At 42.9% G+C, this 23,168-nt stretch overlaps 1 protein-coding gene and 1 long non-coding RNA gene across 5 annotated transcripts; one reads left to right on the forward strand and one right to left on the reverse strand.

Annotated features, from left to right (window-relative positions):
- The first annotated feature begins 867 nt into the window (after window positions 1-867).
- Window positions 868-10,068, forward strand: LOC119353139. 4 transcript variants are annotated; one of them, XR_005170330.1, is made up of 7 exons: window positions 868-1,476; window positions 7,325-7,412; window positions 7,522-7,687; window positions 7,781-7,839; window positions 7,931-8,309; window positions 8,378-8,621; window positions 9,243-10,068. It is a non-coding gene; the product is annotated as an uncharacterized LOC119353139 (long non-coding RNA). The 4 variants fall into 4 exon arrangements; XR_005170327.1 differs by having other exon boundaries at window positions 7,931-8,621; XR_005170328.1 differs by having other exon boundaries at window positions 8,152-8,621.
- Window positions 10,069-11,152: 1,084 nt separating this feature from the next.
- Window positions 11,153-22,141, reverse strand: LOC119353138 (importin-11-like). The gene is made up of 24 exons (XM_037619727.1): window positions 21,904-22,141; window positions 21,628-21,737; window positions 20,709-20,781; window positions 20,550-20,611; window positions 20,332-20,473; window positions 19,533-19,751; window positions 19,357-19,423; window positions 18,451-18,856; window positions 17,117-17,264; window positions 16,875-17,035; window positions 16,480-16,579; window positions 16,292-16,366; window positions 16,063-16,197; window positions 15,799-15,891; window positions 15,247-15,429; window positions 15,060-15,164; window positions 14,042-14,200; window positions 13,331-13,375; window positions 13,018-13,239; window positions 12,353-12,459; window positions 12,208-12,264; window positions 12,019-12,094; window positions 11,663-11,939; window positions 11,153-11,585 (listed from the first exon to the last, which is right to left on the reverse strand). Exons 1-23 carry the CDS (start codon window positions 22,042-22,044, stop codon window positions 11,775-11,777), a joined length of 3,051 nt encoding a protein of 1,016 aa, XP_037475624.1. The 5' UTR covers window positions 22,045-22,141; the 3' UTR covers window positions 11,153-11,585; window positions 11,663-11,774.
- Window positions 22,142-23,168: the final 1,027 nt, after the last annotated feature.

Raw genomic sequence — 23,168 nt, forward strand, 5'->3', positions numbered from 1 at the left:
TCACCATTGCTACACATGTCGCGTTGCGAAAATTTTCTGTAACATGGGTTATGTTGCCGAATTTTTTGTAACATATGTGAAGTTGCAAATTATTCTTGTAACGGATGTTTTGTTGTGGTTTTTTTGTAATAGAGGTCTTGTTGCAATTAAAAAAATTGCAACTAAGGTCTTGTTGTAATTTTTTGCAGCAGGGGTCTATTACAGTTTTTTTGCGACAGGGACCTTGTTGCAGAAACTCGCTGAGCAACGACCACGTCGACCGAAATAAAGGCCGGTGCTCCCTCGGGATGGTGGGCGACGGTGTATGCAGCTCCTCGCGGTGAACACGGATGCCGGTGCTCCCCCGAGACGGCGGGGTGCAGCATGAGTTTAGGCACACCGCGGCGGCCGACGCTCATGGTGAAGGTGGGCTGCAGCGGCGGCGCCCACGCCCGCGACCTTGTCGGCGTGCTGCCGGTGGCCGCTGTCGAAGTAGTGCGAGAAGGAGTTGGTTTGCCGGGGAACTTGGGAGGAGCACGAGTCATGGCTGCTCTTGTGGGGGTCCAGATCCAGATCCCGCAACATACCAGTTGTCGTGGTGGGAGAGATTGCAACAACGATTCAGTTGCGAAAACTAGTCTAGATAATATGTTGCTTCTAGCCATCTGATTAAAATTTGATCCAACGGTCACGAAGACGGCGGACGCACGGGTGATCATCCGTTGGGTGATCTCAATCATTTCCCAAAAGACATTATCAAAAGTACAAAGCACCTTAAGTATACTCCCTCTGTTCCGAAATAATTGTCGTTGGGCAACCCCAGTGCAAATTCCGTCACGTTATATTTTTTTTCACTTTCCTATTTTGCCCTCCCACTCGCTCGCACTAGCTCGCTCGCCGCTTTCCCAATCCTCCCCGTCGCTGCTCTCCCAATCCCTCTTCCCTCTGTCGCCGGCCTCTCCCTCTCCTCGTCGCCGCCCCCTTCCTCTCCTCGACGCCGGCCTCTCCCTCTCCCCGTCGCCGGCTTGTTCCATCACCCCTTTCTCCCCACCACCCCGCCTCCACTCATACCCCGAAGGGCAACAAAAAAGTGAATCTTTTTGTGCCGGCGACAAGCTTCTAGGCGACGGACGTGTGGATGTGTAGCGGCGCCAGAGCGGGATTTGGGCAACGGAGGCGTGGACGTGGAGCCGCGGCCGAGCGGCGGATCTGGAGAGGCGCCGGAGCAGCGGAGCGGCAGGCCTGGAGCGGGGCCAGAGCAGCGGTGGGAGATGGAGTTCCCTCTCGACCCAGTCGACAGGTACGGATGCGGTGGAGGACCAGCTAGCTGGCGGCGGCGATGGGACGAGCAGCTGGAGCAGTTGTTCGCGGGATGAGCAGCTGGAGCCGGTGGCGGGGCAAGCAGCTGGAGTAGGAGGGCGACACCGAGCTCAACGGCGACTCCTACGACAACTGCAGCAGGAGAGCGCCTACAACCGTTGTGGCAGGAGTACCTCGGTGAGCCCGTCACTCAGTCTGCAACTCTGATTCAGTAGAGTAGTTCTTGCAATAGTCGGATTCAGAAACAAATCAAAATCGTGAGCGAGGTGGGACTAATCAGGCAACAAGTCCTTCCTTGTTTCCCCAAAATCCGTTGGCATGGAGTACTTGTTTGATTTAGCCAGGGCGTCTATTTTGTTTCTGTTACATTGCGACTGTGGTATGTTTACTTATCAAGTTGCACCCATTGGTGCTCTGCTATGGACTTGTGAGAAAGCAGATTTTCCTATGTGGAGTAGCCATTGAACAACGAGTAGGAGTAGTTCTTTGATTCAGTATTTGCACATTCAAATACAGAAGCTCATATTCTTGCAATACTGTACAAGTAGTTTGTCAATGTTAACCTCGACGTATCTGCAGTTTCAGTCACTGCTTGCTACTACTCCTTATTACTTCGACGTGTCTGGGGTATTTTGAGTAGTTAAATAAGTGCAGTTCAGTTGCTTCAGTCGCTGCTTATTTCTTCAGTAGCTAAATAAGTTTAGTTTAGTTTAGTTGAAGTGAGCTACGTTCTCGCTGCGGCCTTGCGTATTTCAGAGATCGAAAATGTAGATCAAAACATAGTTGAGCATTACGCAAATCAAAATCTACTCCGGCCCCGCTCGCTGCGGCCCGGTTACAGAGATCGAGAGTAAGAGTTTGTACTGGTAAACTCCATTTTCTAAATCAAGCATGGCAAGTTTTGTACTCATGGAGTACTTGTTGGGGATCGTAGCAGAAATTTAAAATTTTCTACGCATCACCAAGATCAATCTATGGAGTAATCTAGCAACGAGGGGAAGGGGAGTGCATCTACATACCCTTGTAGATCGCTAAACGGAAGCGTTGCAAGAACGCGGATGAGGTAGTCGTACTCGTGGCGATTCAGATCGCGGTCGATTCCGATCTAAGCGCCGAACAACGGCGCCTCCGCGTTCAACACACGTGCAGCCCGATGACGTCTCCCATGCCTTGATCCAGCAAGGAGAGAGGGAGAGGTTGGGGAAGACTCCGTCCAGCAGCAGCACGACGGCGTGGTGGTGGTGGAGGAGCGTGGGACTCTAGCAGGGCTTCGCCAAGCACTACGAGAGACGAGAAGGGAGAGAGGTAGGGCTGCGCCAAGAGGGAGATGATCCCCTATGTCTGGCAACCCCAAAAAACCCCAATATATATAGGGGAAGGGGAGGGGCTGTGCCTCCATCTAGGGTTCCATCCCTAGGGGTGGCGGCAGCCCCCAAAACCCATCTAGGGTGCGGCCACGGGGGGAAGAGAGGGGGGCGCCCTAGGGTGGGCCTTAAGGCCCATCTGGACCTAGGGTTTGCCCCCTTCCCACTCTCCACACGCCTTGGGCCTTGGTGGGGGGCGCACCAGCCTACCTGGGGCTGGTCCCCTCCCACACTTGGCCCACGCAGCCTTCTGGGGCTGGTGGCCCCACCTGATGGACCCCCGGGACCCTCCTAGTGGTCCCGGTATGTTATCGATAGCACCCGAAACCTTTTCGGTCACCAAAACAGGACTTCCCATATATAAATCTTTACCTTTGGACCATTCTGGAACTCCTCGTGACGTCCGGGATCTCATCCGGGACTCTGAACAACATTCAGTAGCCGCGTACATACTTTCCCTATAACCCTAGCGTCATCGAACCTTAAGTGTGTAGACCCTACGGGCTCGGGAACCATGCAGACATGACCAAGACAACTCTCCGGCCAATAACCAACAGCGCGATCTAGATACCCATGTTGGCTCCCACATGTTCCACGATGATCTCATCGGATGAACCACGATGTCGGGGATTCAATATATCCCGTATACAATTCCCTTTGTCAATCGGTACGTTACTTGCCCAAGATTCGATCGTCGGTATTTCAATACCTCGTTCAATCTTTGGTCACATTAAGCTCATTATGATGATGTCCTACCGAGTGGGCCCAGAGATACCTCCCGGCAAGTCACTTTTACTCGTTCCGTAAACACATCATCCCGTGATCAACTCTTTGGTCACATTGAGCTCATTATGATGATGTCCTACCGAGTGGGCCCAGAGATACCTCTCTGTCACACGGAGTGACAAATCCCAGTCTCGATTCGTGCCAACTCAACAAACACTTTCGGAGATACCCGCAGTGCACCTTTATAGCCACCCAGTTACTTTGTGACGTTTGGTACACCCAAAGCATTCCTACGGTATCCGGGAGTTGCACAATCTCATGGTCTAAGGAAATGATACTTGACATTAGAAAATCTTTAGCAGACGAACTACACAATCTTGCGCTATGCTTAGGATTGGGTCTTGTCCATCACATCATTCTCCTAATGATGTGATCCCGTTATCAATGACATCCAATGTCCATGGTCAGGAAACCATGACCATCTATTGATCAACGAGCTAGTCAACTAGAGGCTTACTAGGGACATGTTGTGGTCTATGTATTCACACATGTATTACGGTTTCCGGATAATACAATTATAGCATGAATAATAGACAATTATCATGAACCAGGAAATACAATAATAACCATTTTATTATTGCCTCTAAGGCATATTTCCAACAGTACTTCCAGTGAAATCAAATTCAAAGAACTGTTGGTAAAACTACTGTGTAGTTGAACTACTGGTAAAATCAAAGAACTGTGCATTTTCTTTTCTCTTCTTGCTCTCTTCTCTTATCTTGTCTACTGACAACAACCAGTCAGGATGACACTGTGACAACAACAGTTTGGAGTACGCCCATTTGGTTTAATTGAAATGCACAAAAATTATGATGTGAAAGAAGAAGAAGACAGTTTAGTGAGCACATTTAGTTAATGGCTGCTTTCAAAGATTTTATGCTCCATTTAGTGAGCACGTTTGTTAACACTACTCTTGCTTGTTAACCGAATTACTCCATTTGTTAACATCTGTATTTACAGTAGCAGTTACTTTTGCACAGCAGCATCAATATCAAGTGTAGCAAGTGTACTCCTGCTTGCTCTTGTCTGAACAATAATCTTTCCACCTGAATGTGCCATATGAACACTTCCTTGTTGTTTGTATACACCGTGGGGTCGAATTTCCTAACTTCTGAATGTCTACATGACCATTCTTTGCTTCTGTCAATGAAAATCAGTGTTAGCAATGTTCAGGTTGTTACCAATGTGTTCTGAAAATCTCAGTATCTTCTCTGTAGGAGTAGTTTTAGTTAATTAACTGAAACTTTCTACTCCTCTTCTGTAGGAGCATCTTCTTGCTCTCTTCTCTCTTCTTATCTCTTCTTGTCTCTCCTCTCTTCTCTTATCTTATCCTCTCCTCTTCTTAGATAATTTTAATTAATTGGAAATTAAACCTTTTCTTTTAGTTAAATCTAAATTAAACATTTTTAGTTAATTAAACTCAAATTCAACCTTTCTATTAATTAAACTTAAATTCAACCTTTTCTGTTACTAAATTAAACCTTTTGTGTTAAAATTAAATTAACCTTTTTCCTCTCCTCTCCTATTCCACTCCACTCCTCTCTCTTCTATTCCACTCCTTTCCTCTCATATTCCTCTCTTTAATAGCAGCAACAACAACAAGTCCTTTTCTTTAATTAATTAAAACTAAAGGACTATGGATTATGACACATACTCTTCTCTAATTCACTACTCTCCTATCAGAGAATGATCATACAAATGGAGTAGTAGAAATATACACATACAAATGGAGTATGGAGTAAAAAAATACATGGAGTAAAAATACTTGGAGTAAAAGTGCAAAATCAAATGGAGTAAAATTTTAAATGGAGTTACACCTACAAGTGGAGTTAGACATACTCCAACATACTCCACACAAACAGCGTACTCCAACATACTCAAATATGGATTATTACAGACATGACAAGCATCACTAGCATCACAGCCTCATCGCCAGCAACTAGCCTCATCACTAGCATCAGAGCCTCATCGCAAGCATCACAAGCATCATCACTAGCATCACAGCCTCATCGCAAGCATCACTAGCCTCATCACTAGCATCACAAGCATCATCGCAAGCATCACAAGCATCATCACTAGCATCACAGCCTCATCGTAAGCATCACAAGCATCATCACTAGCATCACAGCCCCATCGCAAGCATAACAAGCATCATCAGTAGCATCAGAGCCTCATCGCAAGCATCACAAGCATCATCACTAGCACCACAACCTCATCAATAGCATCACAAGCATCACAGCCTCATCACTAGCATCAAAGCTTCATTGCAAGCATCATCACTAGCATCACAAGCATCATCACTAGCATCACAACCTCACTGCAAGCATCATCACAAGCTCATATTCCATTAATGAACCCTCTCCATTAGCCCTAAGTTGTGCAGGGCATTTGCATACACCTTTGGAGGGCATGATAATCTTGGAGGTAGTTGCCCAAGCCCCTCAAGCCTTTCCTTGTTTACATGGGGTATTTTATACCCATTGCCCCGTCCATGGTTTAGGATCTCAACCATGCACGTCTGCAGAGTTAGGAAAATTCTGTTGAGCTTGTAAACGTCATAGCCTTCAAATTCCTCCAAAACACCCTTAATAAGGTCTTGTAGTGTTTTAGGACTCAGACAATCTTTCAGGGATTGAAGCGAGTTGAAAAACCCAAGGTCAATCACATTCAAATCAGGACTGTTGGGAGGTTGTTGTATTATTCTGATGTCAAGTCCAGTTTTTGCGACAACTTCTAGAAATTCTGAGTCATCTGGCGAGATATGGGGCTTAGCATTATCCTGTTGAATGTAGATGGTCTGTCCAGCATCACCTTCAGGCCAAACAGCTTGTATTGATGGCAAAACCTTCTCTATCAGGAACTCCCTCATCACTTTTTTGTCGACCTTTATTGATTATGTCTCTATTGTACCTTTGTGCATGTTGTCGCTTCTCCTTTGAGCAGGAACTTCCTTCACGAATGGCCAGATACCGATTTTCCTAGAGAAGGTCATGTTTCCTTCACTGTCCCACCTCGGCCTAGCAACGGCCGTCAAGAACATCACCTTGCCAATACAGTTGCCATGTATAGGCCTCGTAGGCTCTTCCTCCCCATCCAGCAGATAATATGTTTTATTCTTCTTTGTCATGTTAAACCACTTTTCGTCGATATGGACAACATTATGCATAGTCTTGAACTTAGGCCTTGCAGTTGTTGTTGTTGCCTCATCAAGCATCGACAAACAAAATTTCATCCTATCCTTCTTATTCTGGTCCTTTAGAGCTGGCTTCACACAGTTTGTATGCCTCCTTATCAAGTTTAACATGAACTTTCTATGAAGTGTGGTAGGGCTACATCCCAGTTGCCAGGCAAGTGACCTAATGGTAGACCTTTTGTTTAATGGGATCCTTAGGATTTTTTCTAGGTTAATGTCCTTAGGCTTTCTTCTAGAATTTCCTTTTTTTTATTAGAAACATCCACCTCTTTACCTTCGCTAATTTGCTTCATTGCTTTCCTCCAAATTCTTTGTATATTCCAAACACCCACTCCAAAAAAAATGTGCAATGTCTTGCTTATCAGTTTCCAAAAAAGTGCCTCCTCTACTCATACACAGTGTATGCATTGCTACATAAGCAGCAATTTTTTTTCTGGTTATTGAGGGTTTTATATTTCCTAGCAACTTGACCAACACCTGTACCAAGACATACAATAGAGAAATGATTAAATGAAATGATCAAGTGATGAAGCGATGGAATGATAACCTGTAACTGTACCTGGATTTTGAACTATTTCATCTCCTTCCATCCCCTCTTCTGTATCTCCTTCCATTTCTTCTCCTACATGTCCTTCCATTTCATTTTCTGCATCTTCATCCATTTCATCCGCATCTTCTGCAGGTGGAGTGAAGTTGAGGTCTGGGAGATCCATTTTCTCCTGAAGATATGAATATGTAAGATGAAGTAGAAGTACAAGTAGAAGCACAAGGTAATCTATCTTGAGTTAGTTAACTTGCGCCGAAATGTAAACCGTACATGACTATATTAAAGAAATAATTGAACATCATTGTATAAATGTCATCCTTATATTGTTACAGATATCTCAAAGGAGCTTTAGATGAACATCTTTCACAATTTGTCTTAGGAAGACACTGGGTGGTGGAATGAGGCAGGTAGGAGTCCTTTGTGCTGCTGCTGAAGTCGGTGTTCGCTACACCTTAGGCAAGCTTGCCGATGACCATCGGAAGGCCAAAGTTTTAGCAGGTTTCATATTGATCTATCTTCTCCATCCTATTTACAGGCCCTTAGCGGCATCAATATAACCCTGAATTTGGTTTTCTTTGTCCAAATGTTCAGATGGACTGAAGAAAATCCAACAGTTCACAGTTGATTTGACTTCAGTGGAGACCAATATGGTTAGTCTGTTGTTCCATCTGTCTACCGAGCTTGATGTTTTCAGATTAAATATCATGTTTGTGACCTCCGGCCATGTATTCCCTTCGCTAGGTATTAATTTTTGAGGATAGGCATCTATGATTCTAACAAAAGTCCCTGTATGTATACTTGTATCTCAGTTCAAAAAGTTAGTCAGTTGGCCCCTTACTTGAGTAGATATATATTGGAGAGTTTTGAAAGTAGTTAATTTTCATTGCACTATTTCTTCTTCTTCTTCTGTTTATCGGTGCTACTGTTTTGCTCTATATTAACTGTAATCAGTTTATGTTCAGTTTTAAAAAATTGTCAAGAAGCGTCAACTATGTTCAATTTCTTCGGAGCATAAGATCACCTTATTGCAAGAAAGCTGCTCTGTTTTGTTTAGAAGAAGAGTAGAATTGCACAAGTTACATCCTGAAGAATTGCACAAGTTACATCCTGAAGCATAATGGTAGAATTTACACAAGTTTGTCATGCTCCTTCGGCGGAAACTAACACACTGCTTTTGTGACGCAACAGTAGCAGGGGAGATTTGCGTTTTTGGCAAAGAGGAGGGAAGGAACTAACATGATGGCTTAGATCAGTTACTGATGAACTAACATGATGTATGGATGCAGATTATTAATGCTGCTGTTTTTGGCTTTTTGCAGTGAACAGTCGATGCAGGGTAGAACTGCTTAATGATACACACGAGTCTGATTTTCAGGTGGCCAAATACACACGAGTCTAAACAAGACATGGGTCTGCTTTCCTCTTAAGCAGAGTAAGTACTCCATTACTCCACTCGTAGATATACATATCAGCATGATGCAAATTGTTGGAGTAAAAAAGCAAAATGGTACTGCAATTTCAGTACATTTAATTATTTCAGTCATCTTCAGTGTACTCCAAGTCAGTGGTACAGCATATCTTTGTCAGTACCCAAATGATCATTTAATTATTTCTAGACAATCTGATCTCCAAGAGTATTTGAGAATTAGAATTTCAGTACATTTAATTATTTCAATCATCTTCAGTGTACTCCAAGTCAGTGGTATAGCATATCTTTGTCAGTACTCAAATGATCATTTAATTATTTCTAGACAATCTGATCTCCAAGAGTATTTGAGAATTAGGCACTATTCTCTTGCAGTACTCTCTTTGTCTGCATATCTTGATCAACTTGAGCATATCAAAAAAATCACTCCTAGTCCTGATGACTACTTTAACATATCTATCGTCAGGAGTAGATCTTCAGTATACTAGGGACTCAAATACTGTCCCCAGTGTGTTTCTGATGACAGTATGTTTGCAGTAATCAAGATAGTATGGTTCTAATGACAACATATCTATGTACTCCTGGAGATGATATCCTCAACAGAGAAATGTGTGTTTGTGTTTGCAGTATGATCATCAAGCTGTTTCCAGCGACAGCAGTGGAGCCTGGGGAGAGGAGATGAACCTGTGTCTGGGGTGAGGACAGCCTGGGATGAGGAGAGCCTGGGCAGCAGCCGAGCCCAGCTCCAGCCTCCAGCTCACCTCAACCTGGGCGGACTTGGAGAGGAGGAGTCCCTGGAGATTGAGATGAGTCCCTGGGCGTGGAGAGGAGGAGCGCCTGGGCGCCTGCGTTGGTCTGGATGGAGGTGGAGCTGTGGCGCCTGGAGCTCTGGGGTGGAGCGTTGGCGAGGGAGCTCTGGACCGCGGCGAGGGAGCTTCCGATCACGGCGGGGAAGGGCGACCAAAGAGGGGATCTGGCTCTCGATTGGAGCGGCGCAGACAGACGGCGGGGAAGGACGCCGGAGATGCGGACGACGGAGGAGCCTGGCGAAGGGGAGGAGGGACGGAGTCCTCCTCCGCCTAGCGAAGGGGAGGAGCGAAGGAGTCCTGGCGGAGGGAAGGAGCGACGGAGAAAGACGACGACCTGAGCGCGATTTCAAATCGGGGGCAGTTTTGTAATTTCACTACTTTTCACCTGGTCGGAAAAGACCCCCCAGCGACAATTATTTCGGAACGGAGGGAGTAACAAATATTGCATCAAGACTTACAGACCAACAAACGATCACTATCGCTACTAGAACGAACTATCGACTCATGGCTGTCGCGCTCACCTATTAGAGCCAACCTAGCCTTGTCGATAACAACCGAGAGGTCTTTGTGCACTTACCATAAGGAGCCTCCTAGAGCCGCACTTGTGGCCATTGAACCTTTGAATCGATATGAAGTTCCCAGTATCACATCTTCTCATCGAGCATGTACGGCAAAAACACTAACCTCGCCTCTTCAAGGAGACAACAAGAATCTACGCTAGAGCACCGTTGGCTCCATCCCGGTGGACAAATTCGAGAAGGATTAAAACTCAAAAGACCAATTCAAAGATGAAGCGTCACCATCCACCCAAGTGTCGCCCCTACACTAAAACCCCCTAATCTAAACAATTAGCCAAGTAAAGGCACCAAGATTCCACACCTCACCACCATTCGCCACTGGAGCTGCGAGCAGAGTGAAGGTGAATCCATAGGCTGGCTGATGGAGCTTGGAGTGGAGAACTTTGCCCTCGCTGCCTAAGCGTGAAGGGAAGGAAAAGATGCTACGCATAGTCCTCTACTTTTAGTCTTTAAGTGAATGGTAATAGTACCGTTGAACTAGGTGATCAAATCCCCACAAAAAAAAAGAACTAGGTGATCAAATGATAAGCATCGAAGATACCAATCATGAGGTGTTGTGCGTAAATGAGAAGCAAAACAAAAAGGTAAAAGTTTCGAGCCGAATGACCAGCCGAACTTTCGGCCGGCTTGCGCACCATGATGGCCCCAGCGTCCACAAAACACCCCTCGCGCAAAACACAATGGCACAACGATAGCAACACCTTCTCATAGACGAACCCCCCATGTATGGCCCACCGTCCTAGCAAAATTTGCCTTGATTTTTTGCTGGGACGATGGTCTTTTTTGCTGCAACGGGCAGTGAGTTTTGCTGGAAGCGGCGATTAATTTTGCTCGAACCAGGTTTCGGAGGTAATGGGACAGACGCATGGCGAGCTACCACCGGCGACGCAAAAAAAGAAGCTGCAATCAGAGATGGTGCATGCAGCAACCGGCTAAGAGCGACATGCTCCGCCGCCGATGCTGCAACCCACCGACAGGGACAACTAACGCGGCAGCGCGAGGTGACTACCCACCGGCTAAGCGTGAAGGGAAGGAAAAGATGCTACCCAGCAAAGGGCGAGGAAGATGGAATCAGGGGGAATCAACGGTGCAAAGGGCTCCAATCTGACGGATGCACGGCGACCGGCCCAAAATGCGCCTACCAGTGCCCTGATGAAAAACGAGTCTCGGAACAACTCATTATCACAATAATATTGTTCTCGCACAAACAATTACATTCACCAACTCTGACAACCTCTTCTCATGTAAAGTCAGCCGCCTGGGAAGTAAAACCTCTGCCAACCAGAAGACTAGCCCAATCAACCCCCAGCAGATAACAAAAAGATTTGCAGAAAAATAGCCCGCAATAATGTCCATGAAAACTCCAACCGCCTCTTTAGAGTGGTCAAACCCACACGAAAGACCTAACACGTAGAAGAATATGACCGTCAACCAATAACCCAGGGTGGGGGATGAAAAAGCTGCTCGATCACAACTCTCGCTATTCACACGTTAGTCGGCACTCTACACCTACACGATGAACTGCCCTCATCTTCGACAGTACATCACAGGACCGAAAAAGGCAGCGCATCAAATGGCAGCACCTGAAAAGAAAAGGGAGCGTTAAATCCATTGAAGCTTACAGCTTATTGAACGAGTGTCGGGTGATATGGTGAGTTACATGGTGCATGGGGATCACCATGCGCTCCAAGAAATGGTGGCTCGTGATGCGCCGGATGTTCTTCAATGTATTCAAAAGAACATCAAAGAATCAGTTAGGAAGTATGCGCATCTCATGCACTATTCAGGGCCTGCTGCAACTGAGCAAATGATGATGGATGGATCCTGCTGATGGCAGCATTGAAAGTCGAATCCCCGTGGTGAGCTGCACATGCCTTCAAGTTCTCCCTTAGTATGTTCTCTAGCGAAGCTTGTTTGATCGGATCTAAATCCTTTGCCTGATCAAGGGAATTGTCAGAATATGTGCCTAATAATCTAATTATTCAGAAAAGAGATGTTCAAAGAAACACAGCTCACTTGTCGCTTTTTCAAGAATTTGCTGGAGTAACCTGAATTATCATTTCCAAGCCAAGAAGAGCTTGTAATATCGCCACTGCAAATATTGTACCAATAATTAATTACGCATAGAATTGAGAGAGGCCTTAAATATTTATAATTGAAATAGACAAGCTAAAGTCATAGTAATATATCAGTACAATACTACACCTAGAATCATCCTCGGTCTTTACTTCACGGCCCCCAATAATAACAGTCGTGCAAACACTGCATAAAATCATATAACTTATGAGCAACAAACTACCAGCCAACAACAGAGTCTTAATTTCAATTATGATCACCAGAAATGTCCTACCTTAATATATCATCAAGTTTGTCGATGACTTGAGGTATCTGCAAGGTCAAAACTACAGAGAGAGCCATTGCGTATTCCTTCTGCTGTATAGCAGATGCATTGTCCACCTGTCCAATGATATAGCGCTTGTTAAACAGCAACGCATAAACAAGTGGGACTTCAAGAATTTAAAAGTGCATTCCAACGTCTAAAACATATTAAGACTTATCTAATTGGACATGCTAATCCTGTCAGTAAACACAAAGACATATTAAGACTTATCTAATTGGACATGCTAATCCTGTCAGTAAACACAAACTGCGCACATTATCTGAACAGTAGACGCAACGTTTCGTTGACAATGCAAGCATGTTGACAATATCTGCTTGCCAATGTTTAAGCATTGGACCAACAGATTTACTGATTTCATGAGTTTGATCATATGCACAGCATATTTTTGTAAAAAAACATGTCCAAGTCAGTATCACCTGGTAAGGTTTAGCACTGAAGCAACGAACATATTTACTGGTTTAGCGAGTTTGATCATACACATAATATTTTCGTAAACACATGCGTAAATCAAATGGTGGCAGTAAAAGAACCTGCTTCATTACCCACTTGGAGAGAAAGCATTAATTGACACATCAATCTCAGTCCAATAAACAGGGAAATGCTGCAACATGTACCTTATCAATCCACATATCAACCAAAGAGAGTAGCAGATTATCCTTTAGAGATATCCCTGACTGTTGAATGTTTGCCAAAAGGGTAGGCTCTGATAATAGCTGTGCCGAAAAGTTTGTATTCATCACCAAAAGCCTAGCAAGAATTGCTCCAGAGGATGCACGTACAGTTGTCCTAGAAGGGTTATGCTCATCATCTCGACTCAAAGATATGAAGATAAGTTTCTAAGAGGTTGGCATGAATAAACAAGTCAGAATGATGAAGTATCATTTGAACATTCCAGACTTGAGACCAAGTAACCAACCACATAAGTACCTGAAGAGCACTGGATATCAAAGGTGGAGCTTCCTGAGGAAAGAGCTGCACCCAAAAGCTCCAATTAGATAGATACAAAAAAAGTGAGGAAAAAAGGAAGATAACTCCTAATTGTAATGTGTTGACGTAAAAAGAAACAGGCACCTGCAGTTTCATCACATGGTATTACGACCTAACTTCCACAAATAAAATGGCCATTAATTAGTTCCCAGAGCATTTATTCCTTAACCCTGATGCAAACAGGGAGAACAGTGTTCATGGTAGTAAGAAACTTAGGTTCGCCGGCATTCTGCTAAGATGATGGTCAAGATTGCTATAAGACCATGTGTAATGTTTCAAAAAACTTGGTGCTAAGAACAGCCTTAGACCCAAGCTCAGCTGTTGCATCATTCCGATGCTAAGAGAGTTTCCTTGGAGTTGTTGAATCCTGAACTACAGCCGAGTCCAGGGATTGAAATAATCTTTCCTTCCAGCACACTGTGCTCTCTCACATATCATTGCTCTTTCATATCCCAGTTAAAGTAGACAAAATTTGAGCTTCTTTATCTATCTAATGGGTCCCATGAAGAGAAGCTATACGTTTGACAGGTTTTCCTTTTCTTAGACCTAGCTCATGTTGTTTGCTATCCTTGACTCAGCATTAAATGAATCATAGATAGGTAAAGTTCTGCAGAAAGTCAGGTTGCTTCAAAATGGAAAATAAATAATAACCTGAATAAGAAGATCAATGACTGGAAGTGTGGTGAGAAGTCCCTTGTCATTTACATTTCCAACAATAGTATCAAGAACATTCGCCAAACTTGTACCGTGGCTTTTTAAAAATTCTGATCCACCAAAAATTGTGTAATCCTCAATTATGTTGACCGCGACCTGCATCATTCAAAAGGTCAAGAAAACAAAACCCTCCAAATCATTAATCGTGGCATGCAATATAAGGAAACAATCCAAATGACACGGAGTAGGTTTACTTTGTGCTGCTACAACAACAACTAAGCCTTTAGTCCCAAACAAGTTGGGGTAGGCTAGAGCTGAAACCCATAAGATTTCAGACTGTACTGCTACCTATGACAAAAATCAAACTGTACTTACGAACAAATTTTTCCAGTAAAAAAGTAAGTGCCATCCTAGAAGGCCAAACTATTTCAGCTTTAAGTAGCAAGTATTATTAATGTTCAGGAAATCTTTAGCTGGTAACTGCTCGGTTAGCTGGCGATAAGGGAATAATCGGCTGATTTAATCAGCCGATAAATCAGTTAACCGTCTGATAAATCAGTTAATCGGCTGATAAATCAGTTAATCGGCCGATAAATCAGTTAACCGTCCTATAAATCAGATAATCGGCTACTCAGTGACCCACGGAGTAGGGATTAACCATCCGGTTAACTAATTTATTGACCAATATTTTGAACAATGAATTCATTATGAAATAACTATATAATTATATTGAAATACAGTAGTTTTGTCTCAGAATATTTCCATAATACTCCCTCCGTCCCAAAATTCTTGTCTTAGATTTGTCTAAATACAGATGTATCAAGTCACGTTTTAGTATTGGATACATCCGTATCTAGACTAATCTAAGACAAGAATTTTGGGACGGAGGGAGTAGTATTAATATTCTGCATGTTTTGAACATGTATGTTTCGGAGTGCATCAGTGCCTAAAATTTTATGTGACCAAGGATGTTTGCCTCTTCTGTTTTTTGGGGTGGGCAGGTGTGTATTCTAACCTCCAGATGGTCGAAGCTTCTATTCACAATGCCCACAAGATAAGGGAATAAATCCATCAGTTGAGGTACAATAGATGGGGCATTCGAAAGGGTTGCTTCCCACAACTGCATTATTAATCTCAATGTTAGATAATTTGCGCAAGTGCATGCAAGCTCATCGGTATGGACTTGGTTAAGAACTACTTACCAGAACACTGTCCTCGAGAAGATTAAGAGCATCAGGGCTATCAACATTTACACCACTTTGCAGTATAGGCATAAGCATGTGATAAGAAAGAGGCGACTGGTATCCAAGAGAAGAAACAAAAGTTCGAAGTGCTGTTAGCAGTTGAATCTGTAACAAGCTTTCACCAGCAGATTCATCCCAGATCTGGAAAAACACACTCAAATTAGAATAACTAATTAATTCGTACAGCAGGAACAAAATCTGCATTGTCATTTAACAACTGATAAACTCTTTCAATAAGTTAGTTAAAAGCTGATACTATTACTTTTAAAAGTTGATAGCCAGTTGAAATTGTGAAGGTAAACTGAAGAAATCTCATTGCTTGAAAAGGCTAATTTCTCTCTTCTCTCTTCTGAATTTCCGAATTCAACAAATGGTACAATTTGAATCATAAAATGCATAAACAGCTGAGCTCAAAATAAGTATGCTTTGTCATCAGTCCATGAATAGAGTACAGCCAAAATGATAATTGTCTTTCTAGCACATATTCAGAACAAAATGCCTGAGCTATACCTTCTGGAAAAATTGTGATAACTGACTTGCAAATGGAATAACCTTGTCTCCAACATGTTCAAGAAGAACTGAGATGAAATTCAACACTTGCACCTACATAAAAATAAAAGGAAAATATTTAGGTAAGATAATGTTTGCCAGGCATGGGTTGACAAGTAACATAAAGATGACGTTCAAAATGGTACAGTGGGTCAATGATCCACTTAGAACCCTTGCATAAACGACAGGTGAAGGAAACAAAAGATGTACTATGGGAATCCAAACCTTAGAATCAAATTCTTGGACATCTTCTGTCAACTTGAAACACATTGTCCAACATGTTGGAAGACATTCAAACAAATCAAGTTCTGAAAAGCTAGATTCTTGGAAAAGATAACACAGAGAAGAGCATGCTGCTAGCTGAAAGTAGAACAGCGTGAACCAAGTTATTAAACAAAGTAGATGAATATATGGAAATGACTCGTATTCAAGGAATCGTAAACGCAAAGCATACCCTGACAGCTATGTCATTATCCTGCAGCAATGCAACCAAAGCACGGTAGACCAATTTCCGTGTGTCACCCTTGATCTGCAAAACTACAATTATCAGAAGCTGAAGATGCGAGGAACCTACAGACCGTCAACTAAAACTCTGACATTAGTAATGTTTAGCTTTTCTAATACAATGATAGAAGAGTGAACCTCAGAAATCCATTGCCCAAGTAGCAATGCAACTTTTCGACGAATGATACGCATATTGGGATGACCATTTGAAATTTCTATGGATAGAGATCCATGGAACCTGTAGAAATAAAATAAAATAAAAACTAAGGAAAGGCAGTGAAGCAGGATTCGCTCTAGCTATTGATCTTGCAACAAACTTAGCTGTCCCATCAAAAGGAAATCAATGCATAGTCCTTAATGCATATGAACATACAAATGCAACATCCAGAAGCATATGCAAACAGCTGTATAAAGCCTGATCAAATTTTACTAAATAATTTAAACAATTACAAAGATCAGCATGGATTAAATGAGCACCATACATCCAACCTTTTTGCAAGTAAATACAGATACATTGTTGCTATTTAACTTACCATTCATTAAAACTGAGGTAATTTGAAAGTTCATAATACACATGCCCGGCAGCTGTATAAGCAGCATCCTTCAGAAGCATTCCAGATGTAACATCTGTTTCTAGTGGTGGAGAAACAGACATGGCTTCTTGAAGAATTGAAACAACAACTGGAGCTAGTAGCTGGAAACAAATGATTATGTAAGCATCGCAACATTCAGCAGACTCGCAGGACAGTTAAAAAGAATGTTATAATGTGCATGCCTCTCGGTAGTTCTCAAAGATGACAATGAAGAGGGCTTCAGCACATGGCCGTTGTTTCTCAGTCCACTGGACCAAATTCTGCTCATGATGAAAGGATTCAGGATTCTCTGACCATTCCTCCAGATCTTTTGCTGTATAAATAAAGTATCTGCACAAGAATTGGTAAGTTCCTGAATCCAAGAAGGCTGTCAAAATCCCAAGCAAAAACGTGAAGGCACAAATACTAGAAAACAATCCCCTAATCTCAGAAATTTGTGTATACATGTAGCGTGCATGCAAAAAAATTTACAAAAAAACCAATAATAATATATTCTATTGTTTTATATACTGCAGTAGTCCACAATCCTTAAGGCGATTCATCAAGAATGTTACATTATATGCTTTTGGTGCAGAAATAAAGTGTGCTCTGTAGCTCACAGCAGCGTTTTTGTGTACCATTATATGTTTTAATGTTTATAGCATTTCTAAAGACTAACTAGCATAAAAAATGCACTTACATGTTATTTGCCATATATGGAACTGTCATAAGGAAGTTTACTTCAGCAGGTCATAGCTTAATATGCTTTAATAATCACAAAAGAGCAACAGCTCCTAGCTAATCTATTTTTGCAATTCTTAAATTCAAGGTTTCATCATAAGGACTTTAAATCATTTCACTCCTGCAGAATATAACACGGTTGGCCAAAGGATGTCCTCGTCCAGCATTAATGCATCACAAAAGACCAACAGCTCCTGGCTAATCTATTTTTGCAATTCTTCCATTCAAGGTTCATCATAAGGAAGGGGAGCCTTGACGCAGCGGTAAAGCTGTTGCCTTGTGACCATGAGGTGGTCATGGGTTCGAGTCCTAGAAACAGCCTCTTGCAGAAATGCAGGGAAAGGGTGCGTACAAAGACCCAAAGTGGTCGGACCGAGCTAAGTGCACCGGGCTGCCCTTTTTTTTAAGGTTCATCATAAGGATTTTTACTATTTTCTTCTGCGGAATACAAAATGGTTGGTGGTTGTGTACAAAAAGACCCAAAGTGATCGGACCCTTCCCCGGACCCTGCAAAAGCGGGAGCTACATGCACCGGGCTGCCCTTTTTTTTAAGGTTCATAAGGATTTTGAATTATTTTCTTCTGTGGAATATAAAATGGCAGGCTAAAAGATGTCCTCGTCCAGCATTAATGCATCTGTTTAGTTAAAAGGAGGTCTAGTCATATACTAACTTACACAAACTTGAGCTGTTTATGTTGATGCTTGCCAAAGATAAAAAAACATGCAAACTAGTAGTATTGCAATAATCTTCCCATAAAAAATAATATAAACATGCTATTTTTACTCAGAACATTACCTCCTTATTAAAATGTTGCAAAGCAACACAACTCGATCACCAGGCAAAACAACCTTCAGCATGTCACTAGCCACTGCTGCAAAGTTTTTTTTCTTTTGCTCCAGGCTTAAAGGTTGTGCACTTTCATTGATGACGCGACCTGTGGCACTTGGTTTGTACTCTTTGCATTCTGATATGGTTTTAACCAAAACCATGCATTGTATAAGAAACTCCTCAAAGGATGCGCCAGCCTGTTCGGGATTTGTGATTATATTCAAACAGAAGTCAACTGTAGCAGGAAGCACAGTTTGGTGTACGAAAGAATATGGATGTCTGCCTTGTAAGGTGACAAGGACTTTCATCAACTTAGTGCATGCCCTTTTTGCAAATTCCCATAGTTTAGCTTGCTTATCTTTAAAGGACGAGTCTGTCAAGTAAAATACAATAAGGAACAATTTACTCGTGAGAACTGAACTGAAATCAATCAGCACGCCACACTTGACATGTCAGACAAACTAACATCGGAGAGGAACGTCCAAACAAAGGTTTAACTTCATGAGCAGATATAAACAAGGGCCATTTATATAAATAAGACTGTTATGTTCTTCAAGTTTTCTGGAGAGCAAAAGGAATGATTCAATCACAGATTCAGTTTCTTGCATGTTCCGCAAACAAAAAACAGTTTTCGTTTCTTGAATGTTCTCAAAAAAAGTATCAGTTTCTTGCTGTGAGATTTAATGACCAGGTCAAATAAAAATGCATGACAACAAGATACTAGAACCGTAACAGTTAATACTTGAAATGCTAGATATAGATTATGATGGATTATTATTTGGTGAAGCCAGAGCAGTTTCTGTCTATTAGATCAAGACTACAAAAGAAGAGAGAATAATTCACTTAAAATTACAAGAGAAAAACATAACTTACAATAAGGAAGAAGGGATTGAATGGCACTCAAAACTGTTGGACATACTTCCCTGACCTGCCAGACTTCCTGCAAATTAAAATAACTATTTACGACTTTTGTTTCCTCAACCAGCTGATGAAGATCATATAACAGTCCGTCTAAGTATGAGCAACAAAATAACAGCAAATATGACTACCTGCGCTGTTGTTGAATCACTTGCATAACCTGAAAAAATTAGTTGCCGGATGATCTTTAAACAAAGCAACCAACGGTCGCATATCAAGATTAGATCGTTTGATTGCTCCAAAATGGAATCTAAGTCATTCCTCTGAGAGAGCATAGAAAGATTTTGCAATATAGTCTGCACGTCACTCTTCCAAAGGTTCCAGGTATACTCGAACAAGTGGCTAGTAATCTGCATACGAAAAAAATATGAATTAGAACATAAGACCGACATCATGGTCAGAATTTTAGGTCATTACTGTTTTATGCTCAACAAAATTTGCAAAAAAAAAAAAAATCAAAAGCAAGCTGCATGAATTCATGCTTTGAGAAAACAGTAACACAAATGCTATGGATGGCATGTCTCTTGCCATGCTTTGAGAAAACAGTAACATAGATGATGTGGATAGCATGTCTCTTGATCAATTCAGGAACTACTCCCTCCGTCCCAAAATAAGTGACTCAACTTTAGACTAACTTTGAAGTTAGTGTAAAGTTGAGTCACTTATTTTGGGGCGGAAGGAGTATTTGATAGCAAAGAAAGGTTCAACTTATAATAATCCTCTGTCTTAGCACTTAAGATGACTTAGCATGCTTGAATTCAAAAGAAATAGTGGAGCTAATACACATCTGCTAATGTTGTGTGCCTGTGTGCGACGATGGACATTACGGGCCAACTAGCTGGTACTATGCCAAACTAATAATTTGAAACCCGGAAAATCAAGAGTGATACTACTTATAGATGGATATGTGATTTTTGCAAAATCAAATACCTCAGCATAATTCCTCTGATCAACAGCAAGCCGTTTAGTTGACAGCTCCTTTAAAGTTCGAAATAAGACCATAAACACACGATGTGAAGCAAGAACATCAGCAGATTGCAGTTGTTGTGCCAATATAGAGAAAAGGTCCCGCCTGAATGATATGACCGTGAGCAACACCTCAATTCATGTGGAAGATAGTTGACAAGAATTGTGCTAAAAACGCTTACCATTCTCTTGGGTAATCCAAGCGTGCAATCTTCGAGATTAGTACAGCTAGCTGAAGTGCAATCTACATTACAACATTAAGATAACATACTCGCATTAATAAACATGATGTCCGTTTGATATCATAAGATCACGTATAATACATGTTATCTAGTCTGCACCTGGTTATTCTCCTCTCGTATGTTTAGCAAAAGATTTTTACGAAGGTGGTCCTTCTCCTCATTGCTAATTCCACTACAACAGATAATGCAAATTGGTAGTGACATGTCAGAGTTCGTTAACAAGGTACCAAGTGTTATCGAAATAAAAGTAACAGCATAAATTCTACTTCGGATGTGCAGAGTTAGGCTTATACAAAAAATCTCCAGTTGTATTACTCCATGGAGAGGTGATCTATAACAAAATTAATATGGTAGTGGATCAGCTACTGCTCTTTCCTGTTGGACACCATCAGCCACAATTCGATGGTTTAAGTTAGGACTCAGGATTATCAGACTAAGACAAGGACATTTGACAATAAAGCAATACAATTATTCTAACACCGCCGTATAGACAATAAGAAGCATAGGCAGAGCCACAGGGTCTCGATCACAGTATGATGCTCTGACACACATTGCCATTTCTGGCAGCAAAAACACTCAAGGATTCACAATTAACCAATGGAACTAAACATAGGCTCACTAGGAATCCCGGCAGGCCCACCATAGTGGTTGATGGCCTGATGCTACTCTTAACAAATTTACTCCATAGAGAGGTTATCTAGAACACATTTGATTTACAGTGGATCAGCTATTGTTCCTTCCTGCTGGAAACCATCAGCTATTTTGCTCCAGAGTATTATGTCAGAACTATCAACGAGACGACGACTCAAAGAAAACAGCATCAAACATTAAAGCAACACCAAGTATATATACAAGTATTCTAGCACCGCCGTGTTGACAGTAGGAAGCTTAGGCAGAGAGCCTAAATTCACAGCATGATGAGATTCTAGCGCACATTGTCACTACTGTCAGCAAAAACACTTGGAGAAAACACTGAATGAATCATAATTAACCAGCGGAGCTGAACAGAGAGGCTCACTAGGAATCCCGGCGAGTCCGCCAGTAGCGGTTGATGCTGTTCTTGAAATAAACCGTGGCGAGCAGGCGCACGTCCTCGCGGCAGGACGAGCCCCTGGCGGAGATGATCTCCTGCAGAAGCACCAGATCAGCAAGTCAGCACGCTCGGACCCCATGGCACCGCTCCCCAATCGCCCGCAGATCGGGGCGCGCCCCGGAGGAGGAAAAGCCCTAGGGCCCGTCCCCCCGCGAGGCGAATGAGCGGAGGGGCGGGAGGCGCGGGAATGGGGCGGCTTACCAGGAGGCAGGAGCAGAAGCCGGGGCGGGGCTCGCACTGCGCGAGGGCCGACTCGGCGGGGTGCCGCGTCGCCTCGTCGGCGCTGAGCGAGTTGGCGAGGACCGCGTACATGGTCGGCACGTCGCCGGCGGAGAGAGCCATGCTGTCCCCCGACCAGCGGCGGCCACGGACGGGGAGGACGGCGGCGGCGGCGGCGGCGACTGGGAAGGAATGATCGGAGAGGAAGGAAGGTCGCGTGGGGTTGCGAGCGGAAGAAGGGAAGAAAGGGTGCGGAAGAAGGCTGAGGAGGTCCACCTCCTGGACGGCCGAAGACGTCTACTCTTCCGTAATACGTATTCCAAGGTTTACGTTTTCGTTCCGGAAATACGCCTCCTGCTGTTCACCGTCCGTGGCCGCATGACGTACGCTCTGATTCACGCCAATTCCCGTCAAAAGAAAGAAAATTTTGGCACATAATAAACCAATACATGTGTTTAATTCCCGTGATTACGAAAATAACCATATTATGAAATGAAAATAAATAGAGTGCCTCAAAGTAACTCAATAACAAAAAAAAAAGTGAGGTGTATTCATCAATTAGCTCAATGTCATCCCGAAAGAAAAATTCAACTAGCTCAATGTGCATCCCTATTACAATAAAAGGTCTTTGTTGTCGTGTACAAGCCTACATGTTAAACCACCAACTTTGGAGGAAAGACCTAGGTTTCAAATGTAATACTGGCTTTCCATCTTACCGGGCTACAAGTGTTGGACTTCATATTGAACACTTCGCCGGTGTTGACAGAATAAATGCTATCCTTCTCGACATCACCACAAGATGCGGGAACCGACTTCGAGAAACACATGCTGACAAAGAGCGCCTGGTCACCACCGAGTCCACCGGTCATCGGAACCCATGCGCCTGCACTCGCCTTGAAAACCTCTACTTAGCAAGTGAAACGTGTTGGCAAACCATTAGGTGCGGTTAATTGCATATAGTGTTTCACCATGAGCAACTTTCCGCAAGACTCCACAAGGTAGCGGAAAATGCTGGTAAGAGCCTTGGAGGGCGCATCATCGTACGCATAGGCAAAACCATCGTTTAAAGAATTCTCATCCCTTACCCATGGTTTGATATCCTCCTCACCCTCCTCCTCGTATGCGACATTCATGGTTTCTGATGATGTCACGTCCCATTCTTCGTCAAGATCATCGTTTAATGGCCATGTTAGCTCCACATTTGATGTCCCCCCTACCACCTTTTCATCCTCATTTGATGTCTTTGT

Source organism: Triticum dicoccoides, chromosome 2A, assembly GCF_002162155.2.
Source record: "Triticum dicoccoides isolate Atlit2015 ecotype Zavitan chromosome 2A, WEW_v2.0, whole genome shotgun sequence".
Taxonomy (NCBI): Eukaryota; Viridiplantae; Streptophyta; class Magnoliopsida; order Poales; family Poaceae; genus Triticum; species Triticum dicoccoides.

Bases quoted from the DNA above. Each gene is read 5' to 3' on its own strand.
- LOC119353138 (XM_037619727.1), bottom strand. From the start codon at position 22,044: ATGGCTCTCTCCGCCGGCGACGTGCCGACCATGTACGCGGTCCTCGCC. The intron at 16,580-16,874 runs GTAAGTTAAATA...TTATTTCTACAG, and splicing joins TACCTCAGTTTTAATGAATG to GTTCCATGGATCTCTATCCA. The intron at 16,198-16,291 runs GTATGCTTTGCG...TTCTACTTTCAG, and splicing joins ATAATGACATAGCTGTCAGG to CTAGCAGCATGCTCTTCTCT.